Here is a 25,625-nt window from a genome sequence, read left to right as displayed (position 1 = left end):
GTGTGTGGGGTGTGTGTGGTGTGTGTGTGGTGTGTGAGTGTGGGGTGTGTGTGGTGTGTGTGGTGTGTGAGTGTGTGGGGTGTGTGTGTGGTGTGTGGTGTGTGAGTGTGTGGGGTGTGTGTGGTGTGTGTGGTGTGTGTGGTGTGTGTGGTGTGTGTGGTGTGTGTGGTGTGTGAGTGTGTGGGGTGTGTGTGGTGTGTGTGTGGTGTGCGGTGTGTGTAGAGTGTGTGTGTGGTGTGTGTGAGTGTGTGGGGTGTGTGTGGTGTGTGTGTGGTGTGTGGTGTGTGTAGAGTGTGTGTGTGGTGTGTGGGGTGTGTGGTGTGTGGTGTGTGTGGGGTGTGTGTGTGTGGGTGTGGTGTGTGGGGTGTGTGTGGTGTGTGTGGGGTGTGTGGGGTGTGTGGGGTGTGTGTGGTGTGTGTAGAGTGTGTGTGTGGTGTGTAGGGTGTGTGGTGTGTGTGGTGTGTGGTGTGTGAGTGTGTGGGGTGTGTGTGGTGTGTGTGTGGTGTGTGGTGTGTGTAGAGTGTGTGTGTGGGGTGTGTGGTGTGTGGTGTGTGTGGGGTGTGTGTGTGTGGGTGTGCTGTGTGGGGTGTGTGTGGTGTGTGTGGGGTATGTGTGTGTGGTGTGTGTGGAGTGTGTAGTGTGTGTGGTGTGTGTGTGGTGTGTGTGGGGTGTGTGTGTGGTGTGTGTGTGTGTGTGGGGTATGTGCGTGGTGTATGAGTGTGTGGTGTGTGGGGTATGTGTGTGTGGTGTGTGAGTGTGTGGGGTGTGTGTGTGGTGTGTGTGGGGTGTGTGTGGGGTGTGTGTGTGTGGTGAGTGAGTGTGTGATGTGTGAGTGTGTGGGGTGTGTGTGTGGTGTGTGTGGTGAGTGAGTGTGTGGTGTGTGTGTGTGTGTGGGGTGTGTGTGTGTGGTGTGTGTGTGGTGTGTGTGGGGTGTGTGTGTGGTGTGTGAGTGTGTGGTGTGTGTGGTGAGTGTGTGGGGTGTGTGTGTGGTGTGTGTGGGGTGTGCGTGTGTGGTGTGTGTGGGGTGTGTGTGTGGTGTGTGTGTGTGAGGGGTGTGTGTGTGGTGTGTGTGGGGTGTGTGTGTGGTGTGTGTGGGGTGTGGTGTGTGTGTGTGTGTGGGGTGTGTGTGTGTGTGGTGTGTGTGGTGTCTGTGTGGAGTGTATGTGGTGTGTGTGTGTGTGGTGTGTGTGTGTGTGGTGTGTGTGGGGTGTGTGTGTGGTGTGTGTGTGTGAGGGGTGTGTGTGTGGTGTGTGTGGGGTGTGTGTGTGGTGTGTGTGGGGTGTGGTGTGTGTGTAGGTGTGTGTGTGTGTGTGGGGAGCGGTAGTGTTGTGGTTAGCGCACTGCGCTACAGACCCAGCCAACCGAGTTCGATCCCCGCTCACGGCCAACACCGGTGACGATTAATTATTTTAACCGGTCCAGGGCCTCTCCCCCTAGGTCGATTCAGCCTCAACCGAGTACCTGGTGCGATGTGTAAAATCACCGCCACTGGGGGAGACAAAGGCGGCCGGGCGTGGTGCTGCCCACCCACCCCCTCGTGTGCCCCAGTTGACGGCCTTCATAGGCGCTGCTGCGACTCGCTCACAGCCACTTGCCCCCACGGTCTCTTAAGGCTACACGGGAGGATGGGTGGATGTTTGTCTTTGTGCATATGCGACAAAGTCAACTTACCCCTAATGCTAATATTTATTATAGTTTTGGTTAGATCATCCGTTTCTTTTTTCATCTCCGCCTGATGAAGGCCGCTTGTGTTGCGATCGAAACGTCGTTTTATTTTTAGTTTTAATTTTAATTATTTTAACTTTTATTTTCCATCGACGTGACTTTTACCGAAAGAACCAAGGATATAGATCATCCGTGCCGATTTTTCTGTGTTTGGTTTGTTGCTGAATGTTGCGGATGCTGCCGCGGTGGCCGGAGTCGCGGTTTTCAGCACACTGCCGGGCGACCGGTTCGAGTCCCTGACAGATTGAGGGGGTGGAGGGACGAATCTCTTAAACCCACCCCCCACCCTTCCCCCCACCCTTCCCCCCCACCACCCTTCCCCCCACCCCCACCACCAACCACCCACCAGGTCGTGCGTGGTGGGGTGAAGAGTGGGTACCCTCCCACCAATTCCACTACGTATCGGGCGGTTGCGAAAGTCAAAAGCCTAGGGCGGTTTTCTGCCCCGGTGAGCATTCGAGACATTGACGTCCCGTCGCCCGTCGAAAGCCCCCTGCAGGGCCAGCGGTGGAAATTCCATGTTCCTATGGCGGGGTTGGGACAGGAGCAAAGAGGGTGCGACTTTTGTAGATGCCCCCCCCCCCCCGGCCGGCAGGGATGAGGGGCCGAGTCAAACCCCACAAGGGCAGGAATCGAACTTTTCGGATCGCGGATCTTTAGTGGAGCTCCCTCCGGCGGAGGCCGCGTCCGCTCGGGGCGACACTTGCAGGGGCTGCGCCTCTAGCTCCCAGGAGGCCCCTCTGCGTGGGCTCGCGCTCAGACACTGAGTGACTTCATTCACTTACCTGCCGGGGAAATCGCATTAAGCGAGCGTGCACGTGCGCGTGTGTGCACGTGTGTGTGTGCACGTGCACGTGTGTGCACGTGTGTGTGTGCACGTGTGCGTGTGTGCACGTGTGCGTGTGTGTGTGTGTGTGCACGTGTGTGTGCACGTGTGCGTGTGTGCACGTGTGTGCACGTGTGTGCACGTGTGTACGTGTGCGTGTGTGTGTGTACGTGGGGAGCGGTGGTGTAGCGGTTAGCGCGCCGCGCTATGAGCCTGGCGACCCGGGTTCGATTCCCGCTCACGGCCAACACCACCAGTGACGATTATCTGAACCGGTCCCGGGCCTCCCCTAGGTCGACTCAGCCTCAAATGAGTACCTGGTGCGGTGTGTAAACATCGCCACTCGGGAGACAAAGGCGGTCGGGCGTGGTGCTGGCCACCCACCCCCTCGTGTACCGTTCCGGCCTTCATAGGTGCTCGCTAACAGCACTTGCCCCTACAGTCTGTTAAGGCTATATGGGGGATCTTTGTGTGTGTGTGCGCACGTGTGCGTGCGTGCGTGCGTGCGTGCGTGCGTGCGTGTGTGCGTGTGTGTGTGTGTGTGCGTGCGGGGAGCGGTGGTGTAGCGGTTAGCGCTAAGCTGCGCTACAAACCCGGCGACCCGGGTTCGATTCCCGCTCGCGGCCAACACAGGTCACGATTATCTGAACCGGTCCTGGGCCTCCCCTAGTTCGACTCAGTCTCAAATGCGTACCTGGTGCGGTGTGTAGTAAACATAGCCACTGGGGGGAGACAAAGGCGGCCGGGCGTGGTGTTGGCCACCCACCCCCTCGTGTGCCACAGTGCCGGTAGCCTTCATAGGAGCAGCTACTCGCTAACGCATTTCCGCTCACAAGGTTTCGAAGTGTCTGCGGGTCAGCTGTGCTTTTCTTTCTGTATATTGGTACATCTGTCTGTCCGTCTGTCCTTCTGTCTGTCCATCCGTCGTTCTGTCTGTCGGCCTGTCTCTTGGTTGGTCTGTCTATCTGACTGTCTTTCCCAACTCTCTGTCTGTCTGCCCATCTATTGGTGGTGGGGCCCTTTCCATCCATCTGGTCTGTTCGTTGTGTCTCTCTGTCTCTCTCTCTCTCCTCGTCTGTCTGTCGGTTGCTCGATCCGCGTCAATATCTGTCCGTCCGTGCGTAACGTGGAGGGTCACGGGTAACTCCCGTTGGAGCCGGTCCGATATGAGTGACCGCTCGAGGGTGACTGTTAGAGAGACTCATCCCGGAGAGAAAAAAAAAACTGATTCGGGGATTGACGCATTGGGTCTGCGTGTCAGCGTGTAACGTGGGGGGGTCACAGTAACGTGGAGTGAGTGCGATTCCAGGGTCAAGTCGTGCGGCTGTTTGGGACTCACCCCTGAGAATACCAGACTCGTTGATTCGAGGGCTAACGCATCTGCCGTCTTAACTGTTGTTGTTTTTTTACTGCCAGAAAAGGTGCAACCGATTGTTATATTTTGATGTTATCAAGGGAGGTCCCAGGAAAATATTTTTTGCTGTTTGCCCGCAGTGAAACGGCTGTACGCCGTATGAGCCTGATAACTCAATTTCCCTTCGCAAGAATGCACGGTAAACCGTATGGGTTGACTCGGTATCCATTTTTCTGTGGGATCTGTGGGTCTGTGTGTCTCTGTGGGTCTCTGTGTATCTCTGTGGGTCTAATCCCTCTGTCTGTCAACACCTTATCAATGCCCTGCCTTATCACTGACCAATTCAGACCTTATTGGTCACCCCGTGCCCCTTATAAATCTCAACGTTCATCCAAACAAAGTCCCATCACAAGGAGAGAACGCACGAACAAATCGAATATTTCGGTTGCTTGACCGCATATGAAACGGATGTACGCCGCATAGGCCTGAAAACTCAATTTCCCTGCACAAGAATGCGGAGTAAACCGCGATGGGTTGACGGCGATGGCTCTGAGACCTTGCCGTACGTGACCGAGCCATTCAAGTCGCCTCCCCTCGATGTCGCTCGCGCGCGTGCACGTGCGCGAGTGACATCAGGAGCGGCGGTGCAACGGTCGGCGCGCTCCGCTACCAACGCGGCGAACCGAGGCTCGGTCCCCGCTCGCGGCCAACGCCGTTGGCGATTGTCTGAACCGGCCCTGGCGCCTCCCCTAGGTCGACTCGGCCTCAAACGAGTACCTGGTGCGGTGTGTGGTAGCAAACATCGCCACTGGGGGAGACTAAGGCGGCCGCGCATGGGTGCTGGCCACCCACCCCCCTGGTGGTGCCGTGCCGGCCTTCACAGGTGCTGCTACTCGCTAACAGCACTTGCCCCGGCAGTCTTGTTAGAGGCTACACGGGGGGGGGGGTGATCTTTGCCTTTTGTGATATGATATGGGGGGTCTTCGTGTACACTTCGGTGCTGTGGATTTTGTTTGGTCGGTGACGCGGTTAAGCGACTGACGCTTTGCTGCAGTGATTTCAGGTTCCGTGATTTGCAATTCGGTAATTTTCTATAATCTTGGTTCTTTCGGTAAAGTCGCGTAGAAGGGAAAACAATGAAATAATAAAAATATAAAACAATAAGTATATATTTTTTTATTGTTTTACTGTTTCCCTTTCTACGTGGTGACTTTACCGAAAGAACCAAGAATATGAATGTCTGCAGTCGCGAAATCTTTCAATCTAAATTTTGCTAAATTTTTGTTTAGTTTTGCCCTCAACTCAACGCTCGCGTCTCGCGAGCGGCGTGAGAGTATAAAATAAGACGTGGCGTGAGGCGATGAAACGATGCTATTTTAAATTGATAAAATATTAATTAATAAAACAATGCATTTTATTTGTATGAAATGTTAAATAACGAAGCTATAAAGTTCATGTTAGTAAAATAAAATAACAAATAATACATTTCATATTCATGACATATGAAACAATGCAATTTTACATTAAGCAATTTATTCATGTAAATTAAATAATGAAACTAAATTTCACATCTGTAAAATAATACAATACATTTATATTTATAAAATAATGAAACAATGCGTTTTATGTTTGTAACATAATAAATCTTCCACGTGTAAAATATAAAATAAAATATCGTGCGCACAAAAACATTCCCCAACAACATTTTTTTGGTTATTTCTACACACACACAAAAAAGGACCCCGTGTGTATTTATATATTTATATATTGGAGAGAGGGGGGTGGGGGGGGGATGAAGTTAAAAAAATAATAAAATTCCAACACCCCCCCATCTCCCCAAACAAAAAAAAATGACGAATTAGCCGCCAACATAGCAGCGGAAGAGAGGCACGGGGTGACGGGGGGGGAGGAGGGGGCCTCTAAAAAACATTCCGAGAAACGTGGAATTTTCATTTTTTTTCTCTCCGACCGGGCCCAGCCCGGCCCAGCACCAGCCGATGATTCATAAAACATTGAAGACGCCTGCCAAACAAGGCAGACAATTCCACAGTCCAACCACCACCACCACCACAAAAACCACCACCACTCACACCACCACCACCCCCACCCAACCACCAGCATAGAAATCCGCTCACATAATGAACAACACGAGGGAGACTCGGGGAGTTGTGGTGGTGGTGGTGGTGGGGAGCGGTGGCGCAGCGGTTAGCGTGCCAACACGCCACCGACCTGGCGAACCGAGTTCGATTCCCGCTCACGGCCAACGACGCCGGTGGCGAGTGTCTGAACCGGTCCTGGGCCTCCGCTAGGTCGGCTCGGCCTCAAAATTTGTTACCTGGTGCGGTGTTTAGTAAACGTCGCCACTGGGGAGACAAAGGCGGCCGGGCGTGATGCTGGCCACCCACACCCTCCTTTTGCCGTTCCGACATTCGCTGGCGGTGCTACTCGCTAACAGCACTTGCCCCAGCAGTCTGTAGGGGCTGTACGGGGGATCTTTGTGTGTGTGTGTATATATACGTGGGGAGCGGTAGTGTAGCGGTTAGCGCGCTGCGCTATGAACCTGGCGACCCGGGTTCGATTCCCGGTCCCGGGCCTCCCCTATGTCGACTCAGTCTCAAATGAGTACCTGGTGCGGTGTGTAAATATCGCCACTAGAGAGACAAAGGCGGTCGGGCGTGGTGCTGGCCACCCACCCACCCAACAGTAGTTAGGATTATCTGAACCCGTCCTGGGCCTCCCCTAGGTCGACCCAGCCTCAAAACGAGTTACTTGGTGTGATGCGTAAACATCGCCAATGGGGAGATTAAGTCGGCTGGGTGTGCTTCTTCCCGCATCCATCACGCGCTTCTGCGGCCGTCTGGAACGCTCTTCCCTTCCGATATTAGGAAGCCACAGGCAGCTGTAAACTTTTTAATCATCATCGGCTAAATTGACAAACTCATTTCTTTTAGAACTCCTTGTTGTGTCGTTAGTTTGTTGTCCTCCCCCCCATCACCTCCGATTTATTACGGTTGACTACGTACGGTGTGAAAGAAGTTCAAACATACTGCCCTTAGACTCAACACTGCCCATAGACTCAACACTCACCATAGACTCAACACTGCCCATAGACTCAACACTACCCATAGACTCAACACAACCCATAGACTCAACACTGCCCATAGACTCAACACCGCCCATAGACTCAACACAACCCATAGACTCAACACTGCCCATAGACTCAACACTGCACCATAGACTCAACACTGCCCATAGATTCAACATTGCCCATAGACTCAACACTGCCCCATAGACTCAACACTGCCCATAGACTCAACACTGCCCACAGACTCAACACTGCACCATAGACTCAACACTGCCCATAGACTCAACACCGCCCATAGACTCAACACAACCCATAGACTCAACACTTCCCATAGACTCAACACTGCCCATAGACTCAACACTGCCCATAGACTCAACACTGCACCATAGACTCAACACTGCCCATAGACTCAACACCGCCCATAGACTCAACACAACCCATAGACTCAACACCGCCCATAGACTCAACACAACCCATAGACTCAACACTGCCCATAGACTCAACACTGCACCATAGACTCAACACTGCCCATAGATTCAACATTGCCCATAGACTCAACACTGCCCATAGACTCAACACTGCACCATAGACTCAACACTGCCCATAGACTTAACACTGCCCATAGACTCAACACTGCCCATAGACTCAACATTAGCCATAGACTCAACACTGCCCATAGACTCAACACTTTCTATAGACTCAACACTGCCTATAGACTCAACACTGCCCATAGACTCAACACTGCCCATAGACTCAACACTGCCCATAGACTCAACACTGCCCATAGACTCAACACTGCCCATAGACTCAACACTGCCCATAGACTCAGCACTACCCATAGACTCAACACTGCCCATAGACTCAACACTGCACCATAGACTCAACACTGCCCATAGATTCAACATTGCCCATAGACTCAACACTGCCCATAGACTCAACACTGCCCATAGACTCAACACTGCCCATAGACTCAACACTGCACCATAGACTCAACACTGCCCATAGACTCAACACTTTCCATAGACTCAACACTGCCCATAGACTCAACACTGCACCATAGACTCAACACTGCCCGTAGACTCAACACTGCCCATAGACTCAACACTGCACCATAGACTCAACACTGCCCATAGATTCAACATTGCCCATAGACTCAACACTGCCCATAGACTCAACACTGCACCATAGACTCAACACTGCCCATAGACTTAACACTGCCCATAGACTCAACACTGCCCATAGACTCAACATTAGCCATAGACTCAACACTGCCCATAGACTCAACACTTTCTATAGACTCAACACTGCCTATAGACTCAACACTGCCCATAGACTCAACACTGCCCATAGACTCAACACTGCCCATAGACTCAACACTGCCCATAGACTCAACACTGCACCATAGACTCAACACTGCCCATAGACTCAACACCGCCCATAGACTCAACACAACCCATAGACTCAACACTGCCCATAGACTCAACACTGCACCATAGACTCAACACTGCCCATAGATTCAACATTGCCCATAGACTCAACACTGCCCATAGACTCAACACTGCACCATAGACTCAACACTGCCCATAGACTTAACACTGCCCATAGACTCAACACTGCCCATAGACTCAACATTAGCCATAGACTCAACACTGCCCATAGACTCAACACTTTCTATAGACTCAACACTGCCTATAGACTCAACACTGCCCATAGACTCAACACAACCCATAGACTCAACACTGCCCATAGACTCAACACCGCCCATAGACTCAACACAACCCATAGACTCAACACTGCCCATAGACTCAACACTGCACCATAGACTCAACACTGCCCATAGATTCAACATTGCCCATAGACTCAACACTGCCCCATAGACTCAACACTGCCCATAGACTCAACACTGCCCACAGACTCAACACTGCACCATAGACTCAACACTGCCCATAGACTCAACACCGCCCATAGACTCAACACAACCCATAGACTCAACACTTCCCATAGACTCAACACTGCCCATAGACTCAACACTGCCCATAGACTCAACACTGCACCATAGACTCAACACTGCCCATAGACTCAACACCGCCCATAGACTCAACACAACCCATAGACTCAACACCGCCCATAGACTCAACACAACCCATAGACTCAACACTGCCCATAGACTCAACACTGCACCATAGACTCAACACTGCCCATAGATTCAACATTGCCCATAGACTCAACACTGCCCATAGACTCAACACTGCACCATAGACTCAACACTGCCCATAGACTTAACACTGCCCATAGACTCAACACTGCCCATAGACTCAACATTAGCCATAGACTCAACACTGCCCATAGACTCAACACTTTCTATAGACTCAACACTGCCTATAGACTCAACACTGCCCATAGACTCAACACTGCCCATAGACTCAACACTGCCCATAGACTCAACACTGCCCATAGACTCAACACTGCCCATAGACTCAACACTGCCCATAGACTCAGCACTACCCATAGACTCAACACTGCCCATAGACTCAACACTGCACCATAGACTCAACACTGCCCATAGATTCAACATTGCCCATAGACTCAACACTGCCCATAGACTCAACACTGCCCATAGACTCAACACTGCCCATAGACTCAACACTGCACCATAGACTCAACACTGCCCATAGACTCAACACTTTCCATAGACTCAACACTGCCCATAGACTCAACACTGCACCATAGACTCAACACTGCCCGTAGACTCAACACTGCCCATAGACTCAACACTGCACCATAGACTCAACACTGCCCATAGATTCAACATTGCCCATAGACTCAACACTGCCCATAGACTCAACACTGCACCATAGACTCAACACTGCCCATAGACTTAACACTGCCCATAGACTCAACACTGCCCATAGACTCAACATTAGCCATAGACTCAACACTGCCCATAGACTCAACACTTTCTATAGACTCAACACTGCCTATAGACTCAACACTGCCCATAGACTCAACACTGCCCATAGACTCAACACTGCCCATAGACTCAACACTGCCCATAGACTCAACACTGCACCATAGACTCAACACTGCCCATAGACTCAACACCGCCCATAGACTCAACACAACCCATAGACTCAACACTGCCCATAGACTCAACACTGCACCATAGACTCAACACTGCCCATAGATTCAACATTGCCCATAGACTCAACACTGCCCATAGACTCAACACTGCACCATAGACTCAACACTGCCCATAGACTTAACACTGCCCATAGACTCAACACTGCCCATAGACTCAACATTAGCCATAGACTCAACACTGCCCATAGACTCAACACTTTCTATAGACTCAACACTGCCTATAGACTCAACACTGCCCATAGACTCAACACTGCCCATAGACTCAACACTGCCCATAGACTCAACACTGCCCATAGACTCAACACTGCCCATAGACTCAACACTGCCCATAGACTCAGCACTACCCATAGACTCAACACTGCCCATAGACTCAACACTGCACCATAGACTCAACACTGCCCATAGATTCAACATTGCCCATAGACTCAACACTGCCCATAGACTCAACACTGCCCATAGACTCAACACTGCCCATAGACTCAACACTGCACCATAGACTCAACACTGCCCATAGACTCAACACTTTCCATAGACTCAACACTGCCCATAGACTCAACACTGCACCATAGACTCAACACTGCCCGTAGACTCAACACTGCCCATAGACTCAACACTGCACCATAGACTCAACACTGCCCATAGATTCAACATTGCCCATAGACTCAACACTGCCCATAGACTCAACACTGCACCATAGACTCAACACTGCCCATAGACTTAACACTGCCCATAGACTCAACACTGCCCATAGACTCAACATTAGCCATAGACTCAACACTGCCCATAGACTCAACACTTTCTATAGACTCAACACTGCCTATAGACTCAACACTGCCCATAGACTCAACACTGCCCATTGACTCAACACTGCCCATAGACTCAACACTGCCCATAGACTCAACACTGCCCATAGACTCAACACTGCCCATAGACTCAGCACTACCCATAGACTGAACACTGCCCATAGACTCAACACTGCACCATAGACTCAACACTGCCCATAGATTCAACATTGCCCATAGACTCAACACTGCCCATAGACTCAACACTGCCCATAGACTCAACACTGCCCATAGACTCAACACTGCACCATAGACTCAACACTGCCCATAGACTCAACACTTTCCATAGACTCAACACTGCCCATAGACTCAACACTGCACCATAGACTCAACACTGCCCGTAGACTCAACACTGCCCATAGACTCAACACTGCACCATAGACTCAACACTGCCCGTAGACTCAACACTGCCCATAGACTCAACACTGCCCATAGACTCAACACTGCACCATAGACTCAACACTGCCCATAGACTCAACACTTTCCATAGACTCAACACTGCCCATAGACTCAACACTGCACCATAGACTCAACACTGCCCGTAGACTCAACACTGCCCATAGACTCAACACTGCACCATAGACTCAACACTGCCCGTAGACTCAACACTGCCCATAGACTCAACACTGCACCATAGACTCAACACTGCCCGTAGACTCAACACTGCCCATAGACTCAACACTGCCCATAGACTCAACACTGCCCATACACTCAACACTGCCCATAGACTCAACACTGCCCATAGACTCAACACTGCCCATAGACTCAACACTGCACCTCCCGATTAGCACGGTTGGCTACGTACGGTGCGAAAGAAGTTCAACATAAACATGCGTATTTCCCGTACGTCCTGGTGTCAAGTGTGCGGTGCCGCTAAGAGACTTCCCTGATCGGAGAAAATTCCACGCAGCGTTTGGCCTCTAGAAAAGAAAAACAAGAATTGCGTTTCTTGAGACTCGGCGAGTGAAGAGTGTTCTTGTACGGACGCAAAGACAACGGCGCGAAAATAAATCAAAACGATAGTGATGTTTTTTTTTATTCTGAATCAAGGCCGTGGAAGTGTTTTGCCTTACCCCCCCCCCCCCCACCACCGCCTCCTCCCACTCTCTCCCCAGGGGGTTATGAAGTAAACTCTGCATCGTGATTGTTGATGTCTCTAAAGGTCACGTTTTAGCCATGAACATCGAAAGCCCCGGGGCACTCCGTCTGATGGCAATGCAGGCATCGTTTTAACGAACGCCGGAGGTGTGAATTTAAAATCAAGCCAAGTAACGTCACCGCCCCGAAACCAAAACCACCACCGTCATCATCACCACCACCAACATCATCATCATCATCACCGCCACAACCACAACCACCAACGTCATCATCACCACCACCAACATCACCACCAACATCACCACCAACATCATCACCACCACCAACATCATCATCATCACCGCCACAACCACAACCACCACCGTCATCATCACCACCACCAACATCATCACCAACATCATCACCAACACCAACATCATCACCACCGCCACAACCACAACCACCAACGTCATCATCACCACCACCAACATCACCACCAACATCATCACCACCACCAACATCATCATCATTATCATCACCGCCACAACCACAACCACCATCGTCATCATCACCACCACCACCACCAACATCACCACCAACATCATCAACACCAACAACATCATGATTACCGCCATCATTATTATCACCGCCACCATAATCAACATCACCAACATCACCACAGCCACCATCGTCATCATCACCAACATCATCACCATCGCCACCATCATCATCATCTCCATTATGATTACCATCATCACCAACAAAGACAAAGATTCCCCTGGTTAGTGAGTAGCACTACCTACGAAGGGCGGCACGGCAAGTGAGGGGGTGGGTGGCCAGCACCACACCCGGACGCCTTTTTATATACGTACAACAACAACCGCCATTCGCCACTAAGTGGCGGTGACGTCACCACGATGCTTGTGCCAGGCTATGTGCACCTTGAGACCACGTGAAGTGTCGAACGCCCGCCGGCAGGAGGTCACGGGACAGGCCCAGGTGCCACGGGTCGACTGACTGAGATGACCGAGATGACTGGCTGATGCACCACCTGTGCCCCCTACTGTGCCAACTTGCTGTGCTTTATCCACCCGGCGCTCCGCTCGTTGTGAGCGTCACTCCTCCGCCCTATGTTGTTGTTGGAGAGACTGCCTCCAACTGCCCAGTAGCGTCCTTCACGAGCCTCCTCCACAGAGGCCGATCTTGACATCGCTGGTACCAGTCATCGGCAAGTCCACTCAGCTCCACATCCTCCTGCACCACATCACTCCATCTCTTCTCCAGCCCGTGCCGCGCCCGTTTAGCCCCCTCTCTCCGGCGGAACAAAAGCTGTTTCGGCATGCGGTGGCTGGGCATGCGGGCTACATGACCCAGCCAACGCAGCCTTGCCTGCCGGAGGAGCTCACCGATGGGACTTTGTCCAGATCCTTCAAGGATTTGTGAGCTCACACAATCCAGCCTGGTTAAATCCAAGATGGATCGTAGGCAGGCCACCTTAAATGTTTCTAACCGGCGAAGATGTTCTATTAGGGGGGTCCACGCTTCGCAAGCGTAGAGAAGGGAGGGAATGGCCGTGGCCGAGAAGACCTGAAGCTTAGTGCGGAGCGACAGACCAGGTAGCTTCCACACAGCGTTACGCAACTGATTAAAAGATAATGCCGCTCGACTGATTTGGAGTGAGACCTCTGCTGTCAAACCAGTGCCGGTCATGAGCACATTGCCCAGGTATGGGAAACTCTCCACTCTCTCCACAACTGCCCCATCACCAATTGGGAGTTGTGGGGGTAGAGTATGGTACAAAATACCCAGGCAGGTGCTTAGTTTTGGTGGGGCTGATGGTAAGGCCCCACCTCTTAGTGGCAAGCTCCAGTCTCAGCAGCAGCGTCTCCAACTCCCCCTCTGAATGAGCAGCAATTACCAAATCATCGGCATACGTAACGTGGTTGACCAATAGGGAGCCATCCCTTGACCGCACCCGGGCATCGATCAGCCATCGAAGGCTTCACAAACTAAGTGGTTGAAATTGATGTTCAATAATGTGGGAGCCACAGGACATTCCTATCGCACCCAAGGTGAACAGGGAATGGCTCCGATTCCCGGCCACGTAGTTTTACCCGGGCCCGCTCACCATCATTAAGGTCCTTAATGATTCTAGATGTGAAGCTTTCGTGACTGCAAGGATCCATACTCTTTGGTTCTATTCGGTAAAGTCACGTAGGTAAAAAATAAAACAACAAAAATCACGACGTTTCGGCCACAACACAAGTGGCCTTCATCAGGTCAAGGAACAGAACTGTGTTTGTGATGTGTTTGCGATGTGTTTGTGATGTGTTTGTGATGTTCGCGATGTGTTTGCGATGTGTTTGTGATGTGTTTGTGATGTGTTTGTGATGTTTGTGATGTGTTTGTGATGTGTTTGTGATGTGTTTGCGATGTGTTTGCAATGTGTTTGTGATGTTTGCGATGTGTTTGTGATGTTTGTGATGTGTTTGTGATGTTTGCGATGTGTTTGTGATGTGTTTGCGATGTGTTTGCAATGTGTTTGTGATGTTTGCGATGTGTTTGTGATGTTTGTGATGTGTTTGTGATGTTTGCGATGTGTTTGTGATGTTTGTGATGTTTGCGATGTGTTTGTGATGTTTGTGATGTTTGTGATGTGTTTGTGATGTTCGCGATGTGTTTGCAATGTGTTTGTGATGTGTTTGTGATGTTCGCGATGTGTTTGTGATGTGTTTGTGATGTTCGTGATGTCCGTGATGTGTTTGCGATGTGTTTGTGATGTTTGCGATGTGTTTGTGATGTGTTTGTGATGTTCCCGATGTGTTTGTGATGTGTTTGTGATGTTCGTGATGTTCGTGATGTGTTTGCGATGTGTTTGTGATGTTTGCGATGTGTTTGTGATGTGTTTGCGATGTGTTTGCGATGTGTTTGTGATGTGTTTGTGATGTGTTTGCGATGTGTTTGTGATGTTTGTGCTGTGTTTGTGATGTGTTTGTGATGTTCGCGATGTGTTTGCGATGTTCGCGATGTGTTTGTGATGTGTTTGTGATGTTCGCGATGTGTTTGCGATTCTAAAATATCACCGCGTTTGTTTTTTTAAATCTCCGCTGACTCAAATTCGCTCGGACCGGATTTTGTATTTTCGCGACAAACGCGGGGGGGTGTGGGGGTGGTTGGGGGGATGGGGTTGGGCGGGTGGGGGGGTGTGGTTGGGGGATAGGCTTGGGGGGGGGGGGTTGGAGGCGTGGGGGTGGTTGGGGCACCCCCAGTGGCAGCTGTCCCTGTGTGTTAGTCTGTCAGTAGGGGAGGCGATGTCGCTGCTGCTGCTGTGTGGTCTAGCCTAGGGGCACCCCCAGTGGCAGCTGTCTCTGTGTGTTAGTCTGTCAGTCGGGGAGGCGATGTTGCTGCTGCTGCTGTGTGGTCTAGCCTAGGGACACCCCTAGTGGCAGCTGTCTCTGTGTGTTAGTCTGTCAGTAGGGGAGGCGATGTCGCTGCTACTGCTGTGTGGTCTAGCCTAGGGACACCCCTAGTGGCAGGTGTCCCTGTGTGGCACAATGGTAACAACTGGCACCTGGCTTGTGAGGGGGGCGTGTTATCGTGGGATGTACCATATCGTGTGTGTGTATGCGCGTGTGCATCTGTGCGCGTGTGCATCTGTGTGCGTGTGCATCTGTGCGCGTGTGAAAATGAGTGAGTGTGATGTCGGTACACGAACCCCTTACACCGTCACCCCCTCCTCCCTGCTCGGGACTGCATACCAGGCGAGGTAGTTTACATCTCCTAGCCATCGCGGCGCCCCCAATGTATAGAGAGATGGAGGGAATGCATTGGGATGGAGGCCTGGGATGGAGGAGATGCATTGGGATGGAGTCCAGAGATGGAGGAGATGCATTGGGATACAGTCCAGGGATGGAGGAGATGCATTGGGATGGAGTCCAGGGATGGAGGAGATGCATTGGGATGGTGTCCAGGGATGGAGGGGATGCATTGGGATGGAGTCCAGGGATGGAGGAGATGCATTGGGATAGAGTCCAGGGATGGAGGAGATGCATTGGGATAGAGTCCAGGGATGGAGGAGATATATTGGGATGGAGTCCAGGGATGGAGGGGATGCATTGGGATGGAGTCCAGGGATGGAGGAGATGCATTGGGATGGAGTCCAGGGATGGAGGAGATGCATTGGGATAAAGTCCAGGAATGGAGGAGATGCATTGGGATGGAGTCCAGGGATGGAGGAGATGCATTGGGATGGAGTCCATGGATGGAGGAGATGCATTGGGATGGAGTCCAGGGATGGAGGAGATGCATTGGAATGGAGTCCAGGGATGGAGGAGATGCATTGGGATGGAGTCCAGGGATGGAGGAGATGCATTGGGATAAAGTCCAGGGATGGAGGAGATGCATTGGGATGGAGTCCAGGGATGGAGGAGATGCATTGGGATAGAGTCCAGGGATGGAGGAGATGCATTGGGATAGAGTCCAGGGATGGAGGAGATACATTGGGATGGAGTCCAGGGATGGAGGAGATACATTGGGATGGAGTCCAGGGATGAAGGGGATGCATTGGGATGGAGTGCAGCGATGGAGGAGATGCATTGGGATGGAGTCCAGGGATGGAGGAGATGCATTTGGATGGAGTCCAGGGATGGAGGAGATGCATTGGGATGGAGTCCAGGGATGGAGGAGATGCATTGGGATAGAGTCCAGGGATGGAGGAGATACATTGGGATGGAGTCCAGGGATGGAGGAGATGCATTGGGATGGAGTCCAGGGATGGAGGAGATGCATTGGGATGGAGTCCAGGGATGGAGGAGATGCATTGGGATGGAGTCCAGGGATGGAGGAGAAGCATTGGGATGGAGTCCAGGGATGGAGGAGATGCATCGGGATGGAGTCCAGGGATGGAGGAGATGCATCGGGATGGAGTCCAGGGATGGAGGAGATGCATTGGGATGGAGTCCAGGGATGGAGGAGATGCATCGGGATGGGGTCCTGGGATGGAGGAGATGCATTGGGATGGAGTCCAGGGATGGAGGAGATGCATTGGGATGGAGTCCAGGGATGGAGGAGATGCATTGGGATGGAGTCCAGGGATGGAGGAGAAGCATTGGGATGGAGTCCAGGGATGGAGGATATGCATCGGGATGGAGTCCAGGGATGGAGGAGATGCATCGGGATGGAGTCCAGGGATGGAGGAGATGCATTGGGATGGAGTCCAGGGATGGAGGAGATGCATCGGGATGGAGTCCTGGGATGGAGGAGATGCATTGGGATGGAGTCCAGGGATGGAGGAGATGCATTGGGATGGAGTCCAGGGATGGAGGAGATGCATTGGGATGGAGTCCAGGGATGGAGGAGAAGCATTGGGATGGAGTCCAGGGATGGAGGAGATGCATTGGGATGGAGTCCAGGGATGGAGGAGATACATTGGGATGGAGTCCAGGGATGGAGGAGATGCATCGGGATGGAGTCCAGGGATGGAGGAGATGCATTGGGATAGAGTCCAGGGATGGAGGAGATGCATTGGGATGGAGTCCATGGATGGAGGGGATGCATTGTGATGGAGTCCAGTGATGGAGGAGAAGCATTGGGATGGAGTCCAGGGATGGAGGGGATGCATTGGGATAGAGTCCAGGGATGGAGGAGATACATTGGGATGGAGTCCAGGGATGGAGGGGATGCATTGTGATGGAGCACAGGGATGGAGGAGATGCATCGGGATGGAGTCCAGGGATGGAGGAGATGCATTGGGATGGAGTCCAGGGATGGAGGAGATGCATTGGGATGGAGTCCAGGGATGGAGGAGATGCATCGGGATGGAGTCCAGGGATGGAGGAGATGCATCGGGATGGAGTCCAGGGATGGAGGAGATGCATTGGGATGGAGTCCAGGGATGGAGGAGATGCATCGGGATGGAGTCCTGGGATGGAGGAGATGCATTGGGATGGAGTCCAGGGATGGAGGAGATGCATTGGGATGGAGTCCAGGGATGGAGGAGATGCATTGGGATGGAGTCCAGGGATGGAGGAGATACATTGGGATGGAGTCCAGGGATGGAGGAGATGCATCGGGATGGAGTCCAGGGATGGAGGAGATGCATTGGGATAGAGTCTAGGGATGGAGGAGATGCATTGGGATAGAGTCCAGGGATGGGGGAGATACATTGGGATGGAGTCCAGGGATGGAGGAGATACATTGGGATGGAGTCCAGGGATGAAGGGGATGCATTGGGATGGAGTGCAGCGATGGAGGAGATGCATTGGGATGGAGTCCAGGGATGGAGGAGATGCATTTGGATGGAGTCCAGGGATGGAGGAGATGCATTGGGATGGAGTCCAGGGATGGAGGAGATGCATTGGGATAGAGTCCAGGGATGGAGGAGATACATTGGGATGGAGTCCAGGGATGGAGGAGATGCATTGGGATGGAGTCCAGGGATGGAGGAGATGCATTGGGATGGAGTCCAGGGATGGAGGAGATGCATTGGGATGGAGTCCAGGGATGGAGGAGAAGCATTGGGATGGAGTCCAGGGATGGAGGAGATGCATCGGGATGGAGTCCAGGGATGGAGGAGATGCATCGGGATGGAGTCCAGGGATGGAGGAGATGCATTGGGATGGAGTCCAGGGATGGAGGAGATGCATCGGGATGGAGTCCTGGGATGGAGGAGATGCATTGGGATGGAGTCCAGGGATGGAGGAGATGCATTGGGATGGAGTCCAGGGATGGAGGAGATGCATTGGGATGGAGTCCAGGGATGGAGGAGAAGCATTGGGATGGAGTCCAGGGATGGAGGATATGCATCGGGATGGAGTCCAGGGATGGAGGAGATGCATCGGGATGGAGTCCAGGGATGGAGGAGATGCATTGGGATGGAGTCCAGGGATGGAGGAGATGCATCGGGATGGAGTCCTGGGATGGAGGAGATGCATTGGGATGGAGTCCAGGGATGGAGGAGATGCATTGGGATGGAGTCCAGGGATGGAGGAGATGCATTGGGATGGAGTCCAGGGATGGAGGAGAAGCATTGGGATGGAGTCCAGGGATGGAGGAGATGCATTGGGATGGAGTCCAGGGATGGAGGAGATACATTGGGATGGAGTCCAGGGATGGAGGAGATGCATCGGGATGGAGTCCAGGGATGGAGGAGATGCATTGGGATAGAGTCCAGGGATGGAGGAGATGCATTGGGATGGAGTCCATGGATGGAGGGGATGCATTGTGATGGAGTCCAGTGATGGAGGAGAAGCATTGGGATGGAGTCCAGGGATGGAGGGGATGCATTGGGATAGAGTCCAGGGATGGAGGAGATACATTGGGATGGAGTCCAGGGATGGAGGGGATGCATTGTGATGGAGCACAGGGATGGAGGAGATGCATCGGGATGGAGTCCAGGGATGGAGGAGATGCATTGGGATGGAGTCCAGGGATGGAGGAGATGCATTGGGATGGAGTCCAGGGATGGAGGAGATGCATCGGGATGGAGTCCAGGGATGGAGGAGATGCATCGGGATGGAGTCCAGGGATGGAGGAGATGCATTGGGATGGAGTCCAGGGATGGAGGAGATGCATCGGGATGGAGTCCTGGGATGGAGGAGATGCATTGGGATGGAGTCCAGGGATGGAGGAGATGCATTGGGATGGAGTCCAGGGATGGAGGAGATGCATTGGGATGGAGTCCAGGGATGGAGGAGATACATTGGGATGGAGTCCAGGGATGGAGGAGATGCATCGGGATGGAGTCCAGGGATGGAGGAGATGCATTGGGATAGAGTCTAGGGATGGAGGAGATGCATTGGGATAGAGTCCAGGGATGGAGGGGATGCATTGGGATGGAGTCCATGGATGGAGGGGATGCATTGTGATGGAGTCCAGTGATGGAGGAGAAGCATTGGGATGGAGTCCAGGGATGGAGGGGATGCATTGGGATAGAGTCCAGGGATGGAGGAGATGCATTGGGATGGAGTCCAGGGATGGAGGGGATGCATTGGGATAGAGTCCAGGGATGGAGGAGATACATTGGGATGGAGTCCAGGGATGGAGGGGATGCATTGTGATGGAGCACAGAGATGGAGGAGATGCATCGGGATGGAGTCCAGGGATGGAGGAGATGCATTGGGATGGAGTCCAGGGATGGAGGAGATGCATTGGGATGGAGTCCAGGGATGGAGGAGATGCATCGGGATGGAGTCCAGGGATGGAGGAGATGCATCGGGATGGAGTCCAGGGATGGAGGAGATGCATTGGGATGGAGTCCAGGGATGGAGGAGATGCATTGGGATGGAGTCCAGGGATGGAGGAGATGCATTGGGATGGAGTCCAGGGATGGAGGAGATGCATCGGGATGGAGTCCAGGGATGGAGGAGATGCATTGGGATGGAGTCCAGGGATGGAGGAGAAGCATTGGGATGGAGTCCAGGGATGTAGGAGATGCATTGGGATGGAGTCCAGGGATGGAGGAGATGCATCGGGATGGAGTCCAGGGATGGAGGAGATGCATTGGGATGGAGTCCAGGGATGGAGGAGATGCATCGGGATGGAGTCCTGGGATGGAGGAGATGCATTGGGATGGAGTCCAGGGATGGAGGAGATGCATTGGGATGGAGTCCAGGGATGGAGGAGATGCATTGGGATGGAGTCCAGGGATGGAGGAGAAGCATTGGGATGGAGTCCAGGGATGGAGGAGATGCATTGGGATGGAGTCCAGGGATGGAGGAGATACATTGGGATGGAGTCCAGGGATGAAGGAGATGCATCGGGATGGAGTCCAGGGATGGAGGAGATGCATTGGGATAGAGTCCAGGGATGGAGGAGATGCATTGGGATAGAGTCCAGGGATGGAGGGGATGCATTGGGATGGAGTCCATGGATGGAGGGGATGCATTGTGATGGAGTCCAGTGATGGAGGAGAAGCATTGGGATGGAGTCCAGGGATGGAGGGGATGCATTGGGATAGAGTCCAGGGATGGAGGAGATACATTGGGATGGAGTCCAGGGATGGAGGGGATGCATTGTGATGGAGCACAGGGATGGAGGAGATGCATCGGGATGGAGTCCAGGGATGGAGGAGATGCATTGGGATGGAGTCCAGGGATGGAGGAGATGCATTGGGATGGAGTCCAGGGATGGAGGAGATGCATCGGGATGGAGTCCAGGGATGGAGGAGATGCATCGGGATGGAGTCCAGGGATGGAGGAGATGCATTGGGATGGAGTCCAGGGATGGAGGAGATGCATCGGGATGGAGTCCTGGGATGGAGGAGATGCATTGGGATGGAGTCCAGGGATGGAGGAGATGCATTGGGATGGAGTCCAGGGATGGAGGAGATGCATTGGGATGGAGTCCAGGGATGGAGGAGAAGCATTGGGATGGAGTCCAGGGATGGAGGAGATGCATTGGGATGGAGTCCAGGGATGGAGGAGATACATTGGGATGGAGTCCAGGGATGGAGGAGATGCATCGGGATGGAGTCCAGGGATGGAGGAGATGCATTGGGATAGAGTCCAGGGATGGAGGAGATGCATTGGGATAGAGTCCAGGGATGGAGGGGATGCATTGGGATGGAGTCCATGGATGGAGGGGATGCATTGTGATGGAGTCCAGTGATGGAGGAGAAGCATTGGGATGGAGTCCAGGGATGGAGGGGATGCATTGGGATAGAGTCCAGGGATGGAGGAGATGCATTGGGATGGAGTCCAGGGATGGAGGGGATGCATTGGGATAGAGTCCAGGGATGGAGGAGATACATTGGGATGGAGTCCAGGGATGGAGGGGATGCATTGTGATGGAGCACAGGGATGGAGGAGATGCATCGGGATGGAGTCCAGGGATGGAGGAGATGCATTGGGATGGAGTCCAGGGATGGAGGAGATGCATTGGGATGGAGTCCAGGGATGGAGGAGATGCATCGGGATGGAGTCCAGGGATGGAGGAGATGCATCGGGATGGAGTCCAGGGATGGAGGAGATGCATTGGGATGGAGTCCAGGGATGGAGGAGATGCATTGGGATGGAGTCCATGGATGGAGGAGATGCATTGGGATGGAGTCCAGGGATGGAGGAGATGCATCGGGATGGAGTCCAGGGATGGAGGAGATGCATTGGGATAGAGTCCAGGGATGGAGGAGATGCATTGGGATGGAGTCCAGGGCAGTGGGAGCTGAGAGAAATCATCGTTGGACCGCTTTGTGCCCCCCGCCCCAAACTCCCCCCCCCCCTGCCCCCCACAGTGCTTAGCATCCGGGGGGCCCAGGAGGAGGAGCCCCCGGATCCGCAGCTCATGCGTCTGGACAACATGCTGCTGGCCGAGGGGGTGGCCGGCCCCGAGAAGGGGGGCGGCTCAGCGGCGGCCGCCGCGGCCGCCGCTGCCGCCGCGGTCGGCGGCGGCGGAGGAGGAGGAGGAGGCGGGGGCGGCGGCCCGAACGCCGACAACTCCATCGAGCACTCGGACTACCGTGCCAAGCTGGCGCAGATCCGCCAGATCTACCACACGGAGCTCGAGAAATACGAGCAGGTGGTCCTGCCCGGCCCCGCCCGACGGCAGCGTTACTCACCGCTACCGTCGTCGCCACCACCGCCACCGCTACTGTCACTACCGCCACCGCTACCGCCACCGCTACCATCGTCGCCACCACCACCACCACCGCTACCGTTGTCGCCACCACTGCCACCGCTACCGCCACCACTACCGTCCTCGCCACCACCACCACCGCTACCATCGTCACCGCCACCGCTACCACCACCGCCACCGCTACCGTCGTCACCACTGCCACCACCGCTACCACTGTCGCCACCGCTACCGCCACCGCTACCGTCGTCACCACTGCCACCACCACTACAGTCGTCGCCACCACCTGGCACCGCTGTCGCAATGACCACTGCCACTACCACCACCGCCACGGTCACCACCATTGCCACCATCGCCACCGCTACCACCACCGCGACTGTCACCACCATCGCCACCACCGGCACGGCTATCACAATCGCCGCTACCAACGCCACCACCATTACCACCATAGCTACCGGCACCGCTATCGCAACCACCACCGCCATCACCGCCATCACCATAGCCACCATCACCGCCGTCACCATAGCCACCACCGCCGCCGTCACCATAGCCACCACCGGCACCGCTACCACAACCACAATCACCACCGCCGCCATCACCACCACCACCAGCTAGGTGGTGATGACGGAGCGAGAGAAGTGCAGTCACGAGCGAGACGACATGGACGATAACGACGACTGCAATGACGATGACGGTAACGATGATGACGGTGATGATTACGATAATGTCGATGATGACGATGACGACAATGACGAGGTGAACAACGATTACGATGCTAACGACGCTAACGGTGACGACGATCATAGCGGTGACGATGCTGGCGATGACGACAATGACAACCACTGCGATGACGTCAGCGATGCTTACGACGACGACAACTGCAGCGACGATGACGACGTTAATGATGACCATGTTATTGATGACGATGCTAGCGATGGTGACGATTCGCGACGATGACGATAGCGACGTTAGCGACGTTAGCGACGATGACAATGACGACGTGAACGACGCTTACGACGATGGTAACGATGACGACGCTGACGACGGTGACGATGACGACGACGATAGCGATGCTGATGACGTCAACAACGATAACAATGATGGCGTTAACGATGCTCACGACGACAATAACGGTGACGACGATGATAATGATGACGACGCTAGCGACGTTGACGACAACGACGACGATGACGATAACGATGATAGTGACGATGACAATGACGGTGTTAACGATGCTCACGACGATGATAACGGTGACGACGATGATAACGATGACGACGCTAGCGACGTTGACGACAACGATGACGACGATGATAACAACGATAGCGATGATAACAATGACGACGTTAACGATACTCACGACGACGATAACGGTGACGACGATGATAATGATGACGACGCTAGTGACGTTGACCACAACGATGACGACGATAACGACGTCAACAACGATAACAATGATGACATTAACGATGCTCACGACGACGATAACGGTGACGACGATGATAACGATGATGACGCTAGCGACGTTGACGACAACGATGACGACAACGATGACGACGATAACGACGTTAGCGACGATGACAATGACGGCATTAACGATGCTCACGACGACAATAACGGTGACGACGATGATAACGATGACGACGCTAGCGACGTTGACGACAACGATGATGACGATAACGACGATAGTGACGATGACAATGACGACGTTAACGATGCTCACGACGACGATAATGGTGACGACAATGATAACGATGACGACGCTAGCGACGTTGATGACAAGGATGACGATAGCGACGTTAGCGACGATGACAATGACGGCATTAACGATGCTCACGACGACAATAACGGTGACGACGATGATAACGATGACGACGCTAGCGACGTTGACGACAACAATGACAACGATAATGACGATAACGACGATAACAATGACGATGTTAACGATGCTCACGACGACGATAACGGTGACGACAATGATAACGATGACGACGCTAGCGACGTTGACGACAACGATGACGACAACGATGACGACAACGATGATAGCGACGATGACAATGACGACGTTAACGATGCTCACGACGACAATAACGGTGACGACGATGATAACGATGACGACGCTGACGACGATGACAATGACGACGTTAACGATGCTCACCACGACGATAACGGTGACGACGATGATAACGATGACGACGCTAGCGACGTTGACGACAACGATGACGACAACGATGATGACAACGATGATAGTGACGATGACAATGACGACGTTAACGATGCTCACGACGACGATAACGACGATAATGCAGCGGTTAGCGCTACGCCGTGCTACGAACCCGGCGACCCGAGTTCGATTCCCGCTCACGGCCACCACCAACACCACGTGAGGATTATCTGAACCGGTCCTGGGCCTCCCCTAGGTCGACTCGGCCTCAGTTGAGTACCCACGGGTGGTTAAAATTTCCTTGTTGTGGTTTTCACACCTGATGATGATTGCTTGCGTTGCAGTCGAAACGTCGTGAGGATTTTATTGTTTTATATATTTTTATTATTTTATTGTTTCCCTTCTACGTGGTGGATTTACCGAAAGAACCGAGAATATGAACCTCTTGTATTCATGGTTCTTTCAGCGAAGTCACGTAGAAGGGAAACAATAAAATAATAAAAATATAAAACAATACAATTCTCACGACGTTTCGACTGCTACACAAGCAATCATCATCAGGTGTTGCAGTCGAAACCTCGTGAGAATTTTATTGTTTTATATTTTTATTATTTTATTGTTTACCCTTCTACGCGGTGACTTTACCGAAAGAACCAAGAATATGAATCCCTGCAGTCACGAAAGCTTTAAACAAAATTTAAAAAAACATTACCCACTAGGGAGACAAAGGCGGCCGGGAGCGGTGTTGGCCACCCACACCCCCCCCGCCCCCGCCCCCGCGCCGGCCTTCGCCGTTTGCCGCTCGCCAGCAGCACTTGCCCCGACGCTCTCTGAAGGCTACCCGG

The 25,625-nt window shown here is 52.9% G+C and overlaps 1 protein-coding gene across 3 annotated transcripts in view; it reads left to right on the top strand.

Moving 5' to 3' along the window:
- Positions 1 to 25,625, top strand: part of LOC116955290 (pre-B-cell leukemia transcription factor 1-like) — a 96,031-nt gene that overhangs the window by 40,692 nt on the left and 29,714 nt on the right. For all 3 annotated transcript variants that reach the window (XM_032976267.2, XM_032976266.2, XM_032976268.2), the window contains exon 4: positions 22,279 to 22,562. In XM_032976267.2, coding sequence (XP_032832158.2) covers positions 22,279 to 22,562 — 284 coding nt within the window. The remainder of the gene's footprint in view (positions 1 to 22,278; positions 22,563 to 25,625) is intronic.

This window comes from Petromyzon marinus, chromosome 59 (genome assembly GCF_048934315.1).
Source record: "Petromyzon marinus isolate PM22_M1 ecotype Great Lakes invasive population chromosome 59, UKy_Petmar_22M1.pri1.0, whole genome shotgun sequence".
NCBI classification, from domain to species: domain Eukaryota; kingdom Metazoa; phylum Chordata; class Hyperoartia; order Petromyzontiformes; family Petromyzontidae; genus Petromyzon; species Petromyzon marinus.
This window is presented reverse-complemented; position numbering and strand designations above follow the sequence as displayed.